The 12,304-nt window shown below is 45.5% G+C and overlaps 1 protein-coding gene across 1 annotated transcript; it reads left to right on the top strand.

The window, feature by feature from the left end:
• Window positions 1–5,365: 5,365 nt before the first annotated feature.
• On the top strand, window positions 5,366–10,470 carry LOC136496374 (protein PSK SIMULATOR 1-like). The gene is made up of 13 exons (XM_066492035.1): window positions 5,366–6,237; window positions 6,459–6,766; window positions 7,091–7,416; window positions 7,508–7,600; window positions 7,690–7,780; window positions 7,868–7,961; window positions 8,489–8,586; window positions 8,672–8,741; window positions 8,817–8,920; window positions 9,239–9,355; window positions 9,428–9,504; window positions 9,601–9,642; window positions 9,746–10,470. Exons 1-13 carry the CDS (start codon window positions 6,216–6,218, stop codon window positions 9,915–9,917), a joined length of 1,614 nt encoding a protein of 537 aa, XP_066348132.1. The 5' UTR covers window positions 5,366–6,215; the 3' UTR covers window positions 9,918–10,470.
• The last annotated feature ends 1,834 nt before the right edge of the window (window positions 10,471–12,304 follow it).

Genomic DNA, 12,304 nt, shown 5'->3' with positions numbered 1-12,304 from the left:
CATGGCCTGGCGAAGCCTGCTGAACACGTGCCGGATCCACGGGGATTTGGATCTCACCGAGCGCGCACTTGAGGAGCTGAGGCGCCTCGACGCCGCCAACACCGACGACTACGTCATCGTCGCGGACATGCACGCCAGGGCCAAAAATTGGGCCGCTGCCTATTCATCCACCTGCAGCATTGAGAGCTCCACGGCCGGCCTCTAGGGTGGCTGCGCCGACGCTGAGGAGACCCGAGCTGGAGGCAGCCATGATCTGTGTGACCAGCCACGACGAGCGGTCCGTGGACGAGCGACGGTGGCGAGTGCAGGCATGGCTCCACCGACGCAAAGACCGGAGGCCGAAGCCGACGTGCATGCATGCATGCGTGGACCTGCAGTGAACCATTTTAAAAGTTCATGGACCAAAAATGTAGTTTCAAAGTTGATGGACCTAGATGACACCAAACGAAAGTTAATGGACCCAAAAATGTAGTTTCAAAGTTGATGGACCTAGATGACACCACAACGAAAGTTAATGGACCTCTAGTGCATTTTACTCTAATTTAAAATGAGGAGCAATAGGAGTACTAACAGACTTTTGCATCATGTATGTTGAAACGATGAAGAACTTTCTTAATGCATCATGCAATAGGAGTACTAACAGACTTCGCTTCGGCCCAAGCCTCCCGGCGACGGGCCTTACTTCGCTCCGACAGAAGTTAGCCTTTATCTTGTACATAACTGAATTTGGATCATAACTCAACACACGCGTACCGAGGCGCATGGCCCCGTCCGTCCATACCGTGCAGCGCCAACGCGCGCGACACCAACTCCCTGCGGCGGCAAGCTCGATGTACTTAGCTCTGCCTCTGGGCTCGGGTGTGCGGCCGACGCGCGTCCGCCACATGTTGCTAGTAGTAACGCTGAGCTGAGTAGGCGCTGGCGCGCACGACACGGTCTGCAATGGCAATGGCCGTGGCCCCAATGCAGTAGATTTTTTAAGGGAACAGGAGTAGACGTTTGGGTGGACGCTCGTGGCTGCTCTGTTTCCTGTGCATTGGAGCGGAGGGTGCAGACCTCAACTTGCTGCGGGGCCACCACGCGGGAATCACGCCGCCGTTGGTCCACCCGAGGCCACCACCTCCACGTGCGCCCATGCGCTACTTGGGTATGGTTTCCCTGCCGAGCTTGAAATGTCGCGACGAGGAGATAGAGGGGAGGAAAGGGAAGGGAAGGGAGGGGAGGGAGAGGAGAGGACGAGGCATGTCGCACGAGGAAGGCCGTTGTACCACAGCAGAGCAAAAAAAAGGTGCAACACCAGATCTACTTTTGAAGCATTCAGATGAAACATTTGCAACATAGTACGAAACAGACGAGACACTTGAAGCATGCGCTCGAAACATGCATGTATAGCCATTGCAACACCAAGATCTACTTTTAAAACATCCAGATAAAACATTCGTAATATACATATGAAATACCTGAAACATAGACTTACAACAAAGCGTATATTGTCATTGCAACCTATGCAAAATTTGAGATCTATTTTTGCAACATCCAGATAAAACACTTAAAACATAAGCCTGAAACATCTGAAACATTTGAAACGCAGCGTTCGCCGCGTGGCCACGACCTACCTGGTGGGGACTGGAGTGGCAACGATGGAGAAGGAGGAGGCTGAGGAGGGCCGTCGCCCAAAAGGGCCGACGAGGAGCGCCATCTCCCAGGCCGCGCCCTAGCCCCACGCGTGTGCGTTGCTCCAACACATACCCCATTGGAGCCGACCAGCCGAGCAGCGACGGCGTTGGGATAGACGCGGCGGTGCCTGTGTGTGGGGGGTGGGGTGAGGGAGGAGATGGGGCACATGACATGGGATAAGGGAGCCGAGCGTCATAGGCTGGAGCGAGCGACGGGTGAAGGCAGCAGCAGCGAGCGCATTAGCGTTCATGGAACTATTGGTGCTCAGATGTCCGATCGGATACCAATCCGTCGGACGGTACCATGGCCTGGGGCGATTCGTTTCTCGCGCTCTCGCCTACACTCTGCGCCCGTGCTAGCACACCCTGCCTGCTCCTGCTTTTCACGCACCCACACGGGGCCCGTGACGCGGGGCCGCTTGTACCCCCGCTTCTCACGCGTATTTCGTGTGCAACATCCGATCTACTTTTGAAACATCCAAATACAATACTTGAAACATACGTCTGAAGACAGATGAAACACTTGAAACATGCGTCTGAAACACTTGAAAAAAAACTTAAAAACAATTGCAAACATACGCAACATACAAGTAAAACACATGCAACATTCAGATAAACACACTTGCAACACACATCTGAAAAAACAGATGAAACATTAGGGACAGACTCTTGCAACATACATGTACAACCATTGCAACATATGCAACATCCTGATCTACTTTTGCAACATCCGAATGAAATATTTGCAACATACCACTAAAACATTTGAAATATACACTTGCAACACCTGAAACATTATTTCCATTTTTAATACCCCTATAGACATTGCAATTTATAGCATATTAAGGCATTAATTCACCTATTTTGTATCATAATATTGTGTTTTTTTAAATATTAATTATATATGTAAAAACATACACTTATGTGCATATTTATTAGAGGTGTCATGATTTGTTTGGCTCCTCTTGTTCAAAGCTGCTCGTTTCGCCGCTGGCGGCATGCGGTTGTTGCAGGCTGCACGCTGGCACCGGGGCGGGCGATGGAGTTTACGGCTGCGCTGCTTTGTCACGTGAATGCGCCAGAGGTCCAAATCGAAAGCCGCGTGAATGCGTCAGTGAGGTCCAAATCGTACTACTGCGTAGAGTGAACGACTATGACAAGCCAGCCATATATTTCAAGGGCTAGGATAGGATATGGACGTGACGGGCAGGACACGGATGATCCTGAACTGTTGGAGAAAGACTACTAGCCACACTGTACTAAATCAAATTCGATGATGCCCCAACTCTATTTTCATCTCAGGACTTGTTTACCTGCGCCATCCGTTCCACTTGGGAGAGAACGGATTGGAGTGCAGTGAAAAAGTCCTTCGCTGCAACCGTGAACTTCATCTATGGCTCTATAGTAGATAACTAGAAAAAAACTTATGTTTAAACTTTATATTATATTATATTATATTATATTATATTATATTAAAATATTACATAATTCTTTGCTTTCATAGATGCCAGAGTTTTCGATGCTCGTACAACTACACACTCCCTCCTGCAGTGAGGAGGCGTTGAGACTTAGATGAAAAAGGGTTTCAAACATCGGTGTCTTAATTCTTACCATACCGTGGCTTGTGGAAGGACCAACAAAGTGCACATTTAGGCCCGTTTGGTATGTGACTCTAGCGAGCTAAGCCAAAATTTGTTCCAAGCAAAATATAGGAAGCGACTAATGCCAAACTAGACATAAAAAGTTTGTATTTGGTTTAGTTTGGTCGATGACAACTATAAGGGACATGTGGATTCCTTATGTCATTATTTTAAGTGCTAAAATAGAGCCAATATTAGGTCATGAAATACTGGATTAATTGCAAGAAATATGGTCATTCATCTGTTTGTAGATTGGATTGCACATTAAAAGTGCGTTTGGCAAGGGTTTGGTTTCTCGAACAAACGATTCTAATCATTCTGATTCACATATGAAACATGATTTTGCCTTATCGACTTTAATAAAATTCACTTCAACTATTTATATGAAAATACATCGAAGCTGAAGAGATGCATCTAATAAATGACATGTTTTACTTTACAATAACCCAAGTTTGTGCAACTACCTCTCTGATTCTCATATGTGAGTCCAAGAAACGTTCCTAGTTCTGATTACGAATCTTTTTAATCATTCAGCAAGGATTTTTTTCTAAGAGCATTTGGTAGAGATTCTACTATTTCGTAAGAGAAACGGTTTAAGGAATAGAATATCGACCAAACTTTATTAAGCCAAGGAGATACGTCAACTGGAAATGAGGATGTGTCTAATCCCGATTGGGCGTGTGAGTCAGCGATTGCAAGGTCTGACAATGGTGGAAGAGGCTCTGCGAAGGGGCGGATCGTGTCCTTCCATGGGCTGGTCAGAAGGGAAGGGCGCAAGTCGGAGGCATCCTTAGGTCATCCATGCTGTTGATGTATGGTGTGGTGTCATTGCAATGCTAGGGACAATGTTGTTCATGTTGGTGCGAGGACGAGGCGATGACCACTGTTGACGACTATCGTGTGCTAGGATCGTCCAAGGCCTACAAAGATTGCGGAGACTAAGGCTATGAAAGACGTTGCAGCTATGATAGCCGCACCGCCCTCGGAGGTGTGGTGATAATGGTGCAGCGCATGCTTATGTCCGTGGAAGCAGATTAGACCACACCCTAGTACAAACACCATAGGACAAGGTCCCAAACGAGTGTAGGGCATGATGAAAACCACACGACAAAGACCCCTAACGTGCTAAAGGATTTCGGCGTTGTTGGAAAGGATGGGAAGCTAATACAAGACATTATAGTTTACCTAGAGAAATTGTTGCCATCAGACCTCCTCAAAGCCACTGATGACTTTGTGGCGGAGGCCTCTCTACCTCTTCGTTATGGGTCTCGGGAGTTTGTCATTGTTTATATTGTTATTTGCTCCTGTTGTCAGTGATTAGTTGTTGTTTGAGTCGTCTTAGTCATGGTAGTGTGCTGTCGTTTTCTGCTATTGTTTGCCTAATCTAGATCTTCTTTATTAATATATAATAGGTAGCTCTCATGATTGGTTCGTTTTTTAAGTGAAAAATGAACTAGAGAAGGTGAGATTCGTGCCGTTGCTTACCATCGACGGAGACTTGGGTGCCTCTGTCGCTCTCCCTGTCTTGTTCTCTCGTGCTCAATAGAGTTATGTGCATGATAACGTGTACAAACAAATACTAAAATGGATGGCAAGCTACCATCGAACTATGAAAACAAACAGACGATTCTATTAACATCTGAACGAGCAGTGTTATTACAAAATCATACATGACGAAGAGATTGTTCCACACCGGCGCGGGAAGAGAAATGTGGCATCCCTATATACTAAAAAAAAAGATAAACCAGTCGCCACTTTCGTCATTAACAACCGCTAATCACGTCATTGATCACCGATTAATTGTATCTCTCACACACAACGGGTAGATATACTCCATACCATTGCTTGATCGGGTATGGTGATTATTATAATATATAGCAAGTACAACTATACTATTCCTAACACGACATGACGCGAAGAAAATTGAAACGATCAATAATGCGATATTAAATGCTCACGAGCTTTTTCAACGAAAAATTTTAAACCAACCGGTGCAGGAACAGGAACAGGAACGTGACCTCCACCACCCCGTAGCTGTCAGCAGCAGCAGCCAGCAGCGGCCAGCGGGTGAGCTGAAAAGCGAGCCAGCCAGATTCGTCAGCAACCTGCAGGCCCGGGCCGGCCAACCCCCATCCTCCTCACCTCACGCCGGCCGAGTCCGGCGGCGACCCAGCTGCGCGGGTGGCGTTTCCAAGCGAGCGAGCGACCGCACAGGCGCACACGCCGACACGCGCGCGCGCGCCCGTAAAAAAATCGGGGTCAGCGCGTGGACTCGGCCGCTGGGATGGATCGAAATCGAATCGGCGGCACCGGCACCCTGCCTGGCTGTCGACACTGTCGTGTCCGGTTGGTGGCGCCCCAGCGAAAAGCAAAAGAAATACGGGAAGAAACTGCCTCGTGCCTGTGCCTCTTTCCTTTCCTCGCTTCTTCTCCCTGTGGTGTGGAGGCCAGGCGGCGAGTGGTCCCGTCCACCTCCAGCTACAGATCCCAGCTCGCGCGGTCCAGCTCTGAGTTTCCTCCTCTCCACGCCCGATCGTGAATCGTCGCTTGCTCTGGAGAAAGCTTGTAAATTTTTTGTTCTTTTGGATTTTTTTGCTCCCCAACCTTTTCCTCGCGCGATTTCCTGCGTACGGAAAGTTTTCGGTTGGTGCGGTTGGTTGGTCATTTTCCCGCAACTTCTCTTTGGTTCTTGCGCGACAGCGCCATCTTCTTTCCTGCTGCTACCCGTTGACTCGGCGGGCATTCCGTCGAGCACCTTCCGTGCGGCGCCGGGTGGCGGCGTGGGGGGCGGGGTCCTGCGGGGTTGCATGGTCCGTTGCCTGGACGGGCGGCGGTTCCTGGTTTCCCGGGGGGGGCGTTCCTTGATGCCGCTGTTGTGGCTGGCGCAGGGTTCTAGCGGATGGAATGCAACGGCTGCAATGGTATGTGATGCTTTTGCTGTCCTCACGAAGTGCCTTTCCTTTTTTTTTTTGGGAAAATTCGGCTGATTGTTTCTGCGGCCGACTGATGCTGATTCGTTGCTAGAGAAAATACTTTACCATGGCTGATGAGCCAGGCCGATAAGAAGTTCAAGCGAACAGGCTGTAGGCTGGATTGAATTTGTTGGGGAATTTCGCTCATGGTGATTTCTGTTATTCTGCAGTGCTGAAGTCAAGAAGGTTCGTTGCGATCGCTGATGCGGGGTTTGAGGATGCTGTAGACGGCGCCAGCGATTTTGGTGACACGACGAGTCTTGTGCACAAGCAGAAGGTTGTCGAGGAAACCGTGGAGATGGAGGAGGAGCAGGGGTTTCTTTGGAAATCTAGCCTGCTCCCTTACAAGGACGTAGATGATTTCGTTCTTCCTGGGAGTAGTAAGCGGCATGCATCAACATCAGGAGAGAGAGAGACAACTCTGTCTGGCAAAATGGACCCGAGGATAGACAGGTCTGGAAGCAATGGAACAAGCAAGGCAAGTGGTGGACAGAAAGTCAATTCATTTTCATTTCGCATATATATATTTAGCTAATTAGTGACAAACGAACATTTAAAAAAAATTATTAGCTTTTGAGGTTGCCAACTCGCGCGGTCCAGCTCACAAATTAGCTCTGAGATCCCAGCTCGCGCGGTCCAGCTCAAATATATTATTTAGATTAGATTTGTGTGCGAAATGCTTTCAAAAGATTTTGTGTGCGAATGCACGTGAATTACTTAACCTATTATGCATCATTTTAGCTTAGCCACGTGACTGAAATCAAATGTGTGGTGTCCTGAAAGTCCTTACCTTTCATAGCAGGTCCCTAGACTGGGTTCCATGCTTGAGACAGCCAGCATGGCTGGATTTGGCAAGGCAGTGGAGATTCTAGACACACTAGGCTGCTTGATGACGACCTTGAGCTCAGATGGTGGCTTTGTTTCCAGGTCCAAGACCAAAGGGTGCAAGATATCAATTCTTGCTTTTGAGGTTGCCAACACAATACTTAAAGGTGCTAGTATTATGCAATCTCTCTCGGAAGACACTGTCACATACTTCAAACAAGTTGTGCTTCCTTCCGAAGGTGTACAGAATTTGGTGTCCAGTGAGATGAGTGAATTGATGCGAATTGCAGCTAATGACAAAAGGTACCCTGCAAGATTGTTGTCAGTTACCACAGTGGCTTTCTTATCGTCTTTGTCTAGTGAGTGTTTTGTGAACTCTGGTTAATATTTGCAGAGAGGAGCTGAGAATATTTTCTCAAGAGATTGTTAGGTTCGGGAACCGCTGTAAAAATCCCCAGTGGCATAACCTGGATCACTACTTTGTGAAGTAAGCTGATTTCATGATTTCTCACAGCAGCAAAGAATTAGACAAATATGCTTGAGTTTTTATATCTCTCTTGTTAATTTGATATCTAGGTTAGAATCAGAAAGTGCACCCCAGAAGCAGCTGAAAGAAACAGCAATAGCAGAGATGCAGGAGTTGATGAGCCTTGTTCAACGTACAACTGTGAGCACTGTGTTGTTCTCTAAAGATATCTTCTAAGCGACAAATGTCCATCATTTCATTTTATTTATATTTTGCTTTCTTTTTCAGGATTTGTATCATGAGCTGCATGCATTAGACAGATTTGAGCACGAGTACCGCTCTAGGCTAAACGGAAAGGGTAATACAGATAGATTTGAAAAAGGTATGGCTCCTATCTATAACATTGTATTTCATTTTAGGGGGAAAACTGCGGATGCTTTTTGTCATTTGTTATGTGTCCATTACCTAAACAAAATGGCATTGTGGACTGTGCCCATTATCTGAACTACTACCTCTGTTCCAAATTATAAGTCGTTTTGACTTTTTTTGGTACATCCATTTTGCTATGCATCTAGATATAATAATATGTCTAGATACGTAGCAAAATAGATGAACCAAAAAAGTCAAAACGACTTATAATTTGGAACGGAGGGAGTAAAAAGGATTGTGGAAGTTTAAGCAAAGAAAATTTCTCCTATCACTAATGTTTCTCTAAATCTAAAATTCACCTCATTATGTTTTTTTTTGGGTTTGCGATGCCTGAGCACGTATTTCATTAAGAGGAAGAGAGCAAACGTGGCCACACGCATGACGGGGCTTGGCACCATTTAGAAGTCTAAAATTCACCTCATTATGGCAATGAAGCTGTAGTCCTTGAACTTTTGACACTATATTTAGGTTACTTTGCAGGAGACAATATTCAAATTGTGAGATTGGAGTTGAAGACCCAAAGTAGTTATGTGAAGAGCTTGAAGAAAAGATCTCTCTGGTCCAAGACGTTGGAAGAAGTAACTTTTTCTGTAGAATTTCTTTTGTATGCTAACATCAGCCTGCCTCTTTTTTGGTTGTAATAATATGCATTTCTGATGATAGGTAGTCGAGAAGCTTGTAGACATTGTGCACTACTTACATGTTGAGATCAACAATGCTTTCGGATCTTCTGGTACTTCCACAGCCCAATTTCTCATGTTGAATCAGTCAAGCTTATTTCCAGCTGATCCTCTTAATGCATTTGTAGATGGAGGTGTGGTGAATGCCGAATCAACTGTGAGCAGTCAAAGGCTAGGACCTGCTGGACTTGCATTACATTATGCAAACATTATCATTCAGATATATAGTATTGTAAGTTTCTCGTTTTTTCTAAGCCAGATCAAGATTTTGAGTTATTTACTTTCTTTTACCATCATAAATCACGTATCATCTTAAAGCAGAAAGCTACTGTGCTGTTAGCATCGCCTTCCTCTTTATTTTGGGCATTATTTTCTGAACTTCTAGTTCACTAATGTAGATGCAGCTTCAATGATTGGATGTTATCCAAAAACGAAGATAATTAACCAAACATAAGAACGGCTGACTAGAATTGTGTAAATGGCTTCCAGCAGTGTTCACAACTCAGATACTATTTTAAGGCATAAGAAATAACAAAACTTGCTTTTATAGGTTTCTCGATCAGGGTATGTGCCAGCAAATTCAAGAGATGCCCTCTACCAGGGATTGCCACCAAGGATCAAGTCAGCGCTACCAAATAAATTGAGAACGACCTCAGTGCCTCAGGAGGTAATACAAGTAGAAAATAAGTGAACCATCGGCAAATTTTTCGCACATTCTAATCCATGAATTCTGATGCAGCTCACTATTGATCAAGTAAGGGTTAGGATGGAGAAAACTCTGAAATGGCTTGTGCCCATGGCCATCAATACCACCTGGTACTGTATCCTGCTTTACACCAAACATATGGTTTAAGGTTGATTCAGTTGTGCTGCTATTTGTAACGCCTGTACTGTCTTTCATGCTTACTTCAGTGCTCGAGGTTTCTTGAGGTTTAGCGAATGGGTGAAATCAGGGTGAGAATGACCATTTCTAATGCTTTGATCCATGTTTTTCATGAAATAGTTTCCTTTCTAAGATTTGACCTTTGTGTTGTGGTTTGTTTACTGTTTCATTCAGGACTGAGAGGGTTGGTAAGCGACCAGGTCAAGCAGATCCGATTGAGACACTATACCATGCTGACAAGGCAAGGACTGAGGACTGCATTCTGGAGTTGGTTGTCTGGCTTCATCACCTCGTCAGCCAGAGTAACCGTATGGCAATGCAAAAACCCACTGACCAATGTATCTAACCAAAGGCCAGGAATGGTCATGGACCATGACATGCTAAGCATCGCACGCCGCCTTTTATCCAGAATGTCCATGACGTCTAAGGGCCTGTTCGGTTCCAGGGATTCACGTCCCGGAACCATTCCGGCTAGGATCGCTTATTTCATTTGTATACACCGGACTTCACCGAGAATCATTCCGGACAGGAATAACTGCAGACGAACGGGCCCTAAGGTGTCAGAATTATCTGAAAAGAGGGGACATCAAACTCTTCTGATCCAGCTTGCTGGTTGTTTTCGTCTTTGTTATTAGGTGGTAGATGGAAACTAGAGTTGTTCTTGCCATGGAGGACGTGCGTTTTTGTTTTTGCCATGGAGGACGTACGTTTTTCTTCATGTCCGGATATAGTCGGCCATGCGTATATGTGCTCTGTACATCAGCTGAGTAGGTGTAGCATAAGAAGAACTTTCTCACTTTGATCTGTTTGTTGTTTGTAAGTGTAGTTGTGACAATCACATTATACAAAGAAAATGCACATCATGTCAGGGCAGGGAAAAACAAACAAACATGGATCTCTTTCCATACATATTATATGCAGTTGTGAAAATCACAACTGGTGACCATATGGATGAGCTATTTGCTAGGACATAAGGTGTCAAATCAAATTATATATAAACTGAACGCTCGATTCCAACCATCACTGGTATTCCAACTTGACTAAGCTGACATTGGAGCCACAAAAGTGCCGACCTTCGCTACTGAGGCCTTGTTTGGTTTGGCTCCTAGGGCTCTACCTCTTCCATGCGGTTAATGTGCAACACTGTTGATCACTGTAGTAACTAAAAAACGGCTCCGGCTCTGTGAGTGGCACAAAACGGCTCTGGCTCTGACTCCGGCACAAACCAGGCACAAACCAAAGGAGAATGAGAAGAAGATGCCGGAGTCACGTTTTTTGTGCTCCGAAGGCTCCGCCATAGTACCTCTACAGTTGCGGAGCTAGAGCCAACGCGAGCTCATCCAAATGCGCTCTTAGACATGGACCCATAGCCTGTTCGCTTGCTCGTAAACGATCGTAAATTTTCAGCCGGGAACAGTGTTTTTCTCTCACACCAAACCAGCCAGCAGTAAATAATCCACGATACGATACGGCCTCCCAAACCAATCTTTGCTGCAAAACCGGCCCCACGGATAGCACTGCATGTCACGGTACCGAGCTAGCAAGTATTATAAGGCCTTGGAGGTAGGGGTGACCCTGGAAGCACCTCTCAGAGTCTTAGGTCCTGAAATTGAAGTGTCTCACTATCCTCCTGCCAGTGACATGCATCGTGCTGTCGACAGCAAAGGAACTGATTCCTCATCGCCCTTGTTCATGGCCAACATTATCACACTTAGTAGCCACATATTAGTTGCGTTCAGGGGCTTACTTAAGATTAATAAAGAGGGATTTTATTAATATCATGGAATAAGGTTTGATTCTATTTATGGGAATTTCATAAATGTCTCATTCTAAAAACGAAACGATCGAGATTTTTTGGTGATTGCTTGTAGTTACTAATTCATGATCTGACATGTATAGAATGAAAACTTCAATCTTGATTCTACGAGGATCTTTTTATAAAAGCATTTCAATTCGTTCTTGTCCATAGAAGTTTCATTTTCCTTTGATGGTGGTGAGTATGGGTGCATGTTAGCCACTGGGGTGGAGCCCTGTGGAGGCAAGACTAGGCTCCCGCCCCCCTTGGCCTAGATAATTTTTTTTTTTGGCTCAGGCCCAGTTTAGATGGCAAAAATTTTGGCAAAATGACACTGTAGCATTTTCGTTGTTATTTGGCAATTAGTGTCCAATCATAGTCTAATTAGGCTTAAAAGATTCGTCTCGTGGATTTCGTCTAAACTGTGTAATTAGTTTTATTTTTTATTTATATTTAATGCTTCATGCATGCGTCCAAATATTCGATGTGACGGAGAATCTTAAAAATTTTGGCATTTTGGAGGGGAACTAAACATGCCCTCAATGAGTTTCTCAGTCTTCATCAAGTCCACTCACACACACTATTTGCTCCACCCGCGCATGCACCGACCTAGTACATTGATGATGACCATTTGCTCCACGCTCCGCGCTAGTTAGCCACATCCTTGGTGACTAGACACAATGCACTATCTAGGTGAGCTACGAACTCATGGATCTGAGGTGGGCAAGTGTGACAGTTGCCAAGGTGGAGGAGAAAGGAAAATAGAGTTTTCTCTCACGGGGTGGTGGTGGGGCTATTATATGTGGTGTCAGGTGATGTGTGGACGGGCTGTTATACGGGTTTTGCGTCTATGCCTACCTCTGACCAAGTTGTGTCATGCCTAGAGGCGATGCCAATTTTTTTTCTTTCATAACTGAGCCAGTAGTATAAATTGTCAG

The sequence above is a fragment of the Miscanthus floridulus genome, chromosome 12 (genome assembly GCF_019320115.1).
Source record: "Miscanthus floridulus cultivar M001 chromosome 12, ASM1932011v1, whole genome shotgun sequence".
NCBI classification, from domain to species: Eukaryota; Viridiplantae; Streptophyta; class Magnoliopsida; order Poales; family Poaceae; genus Miscanthus; species Miscanthus floridulus.
This window is presented reverse-complemented; position numbering and strand designations above follow the sequence as displayed.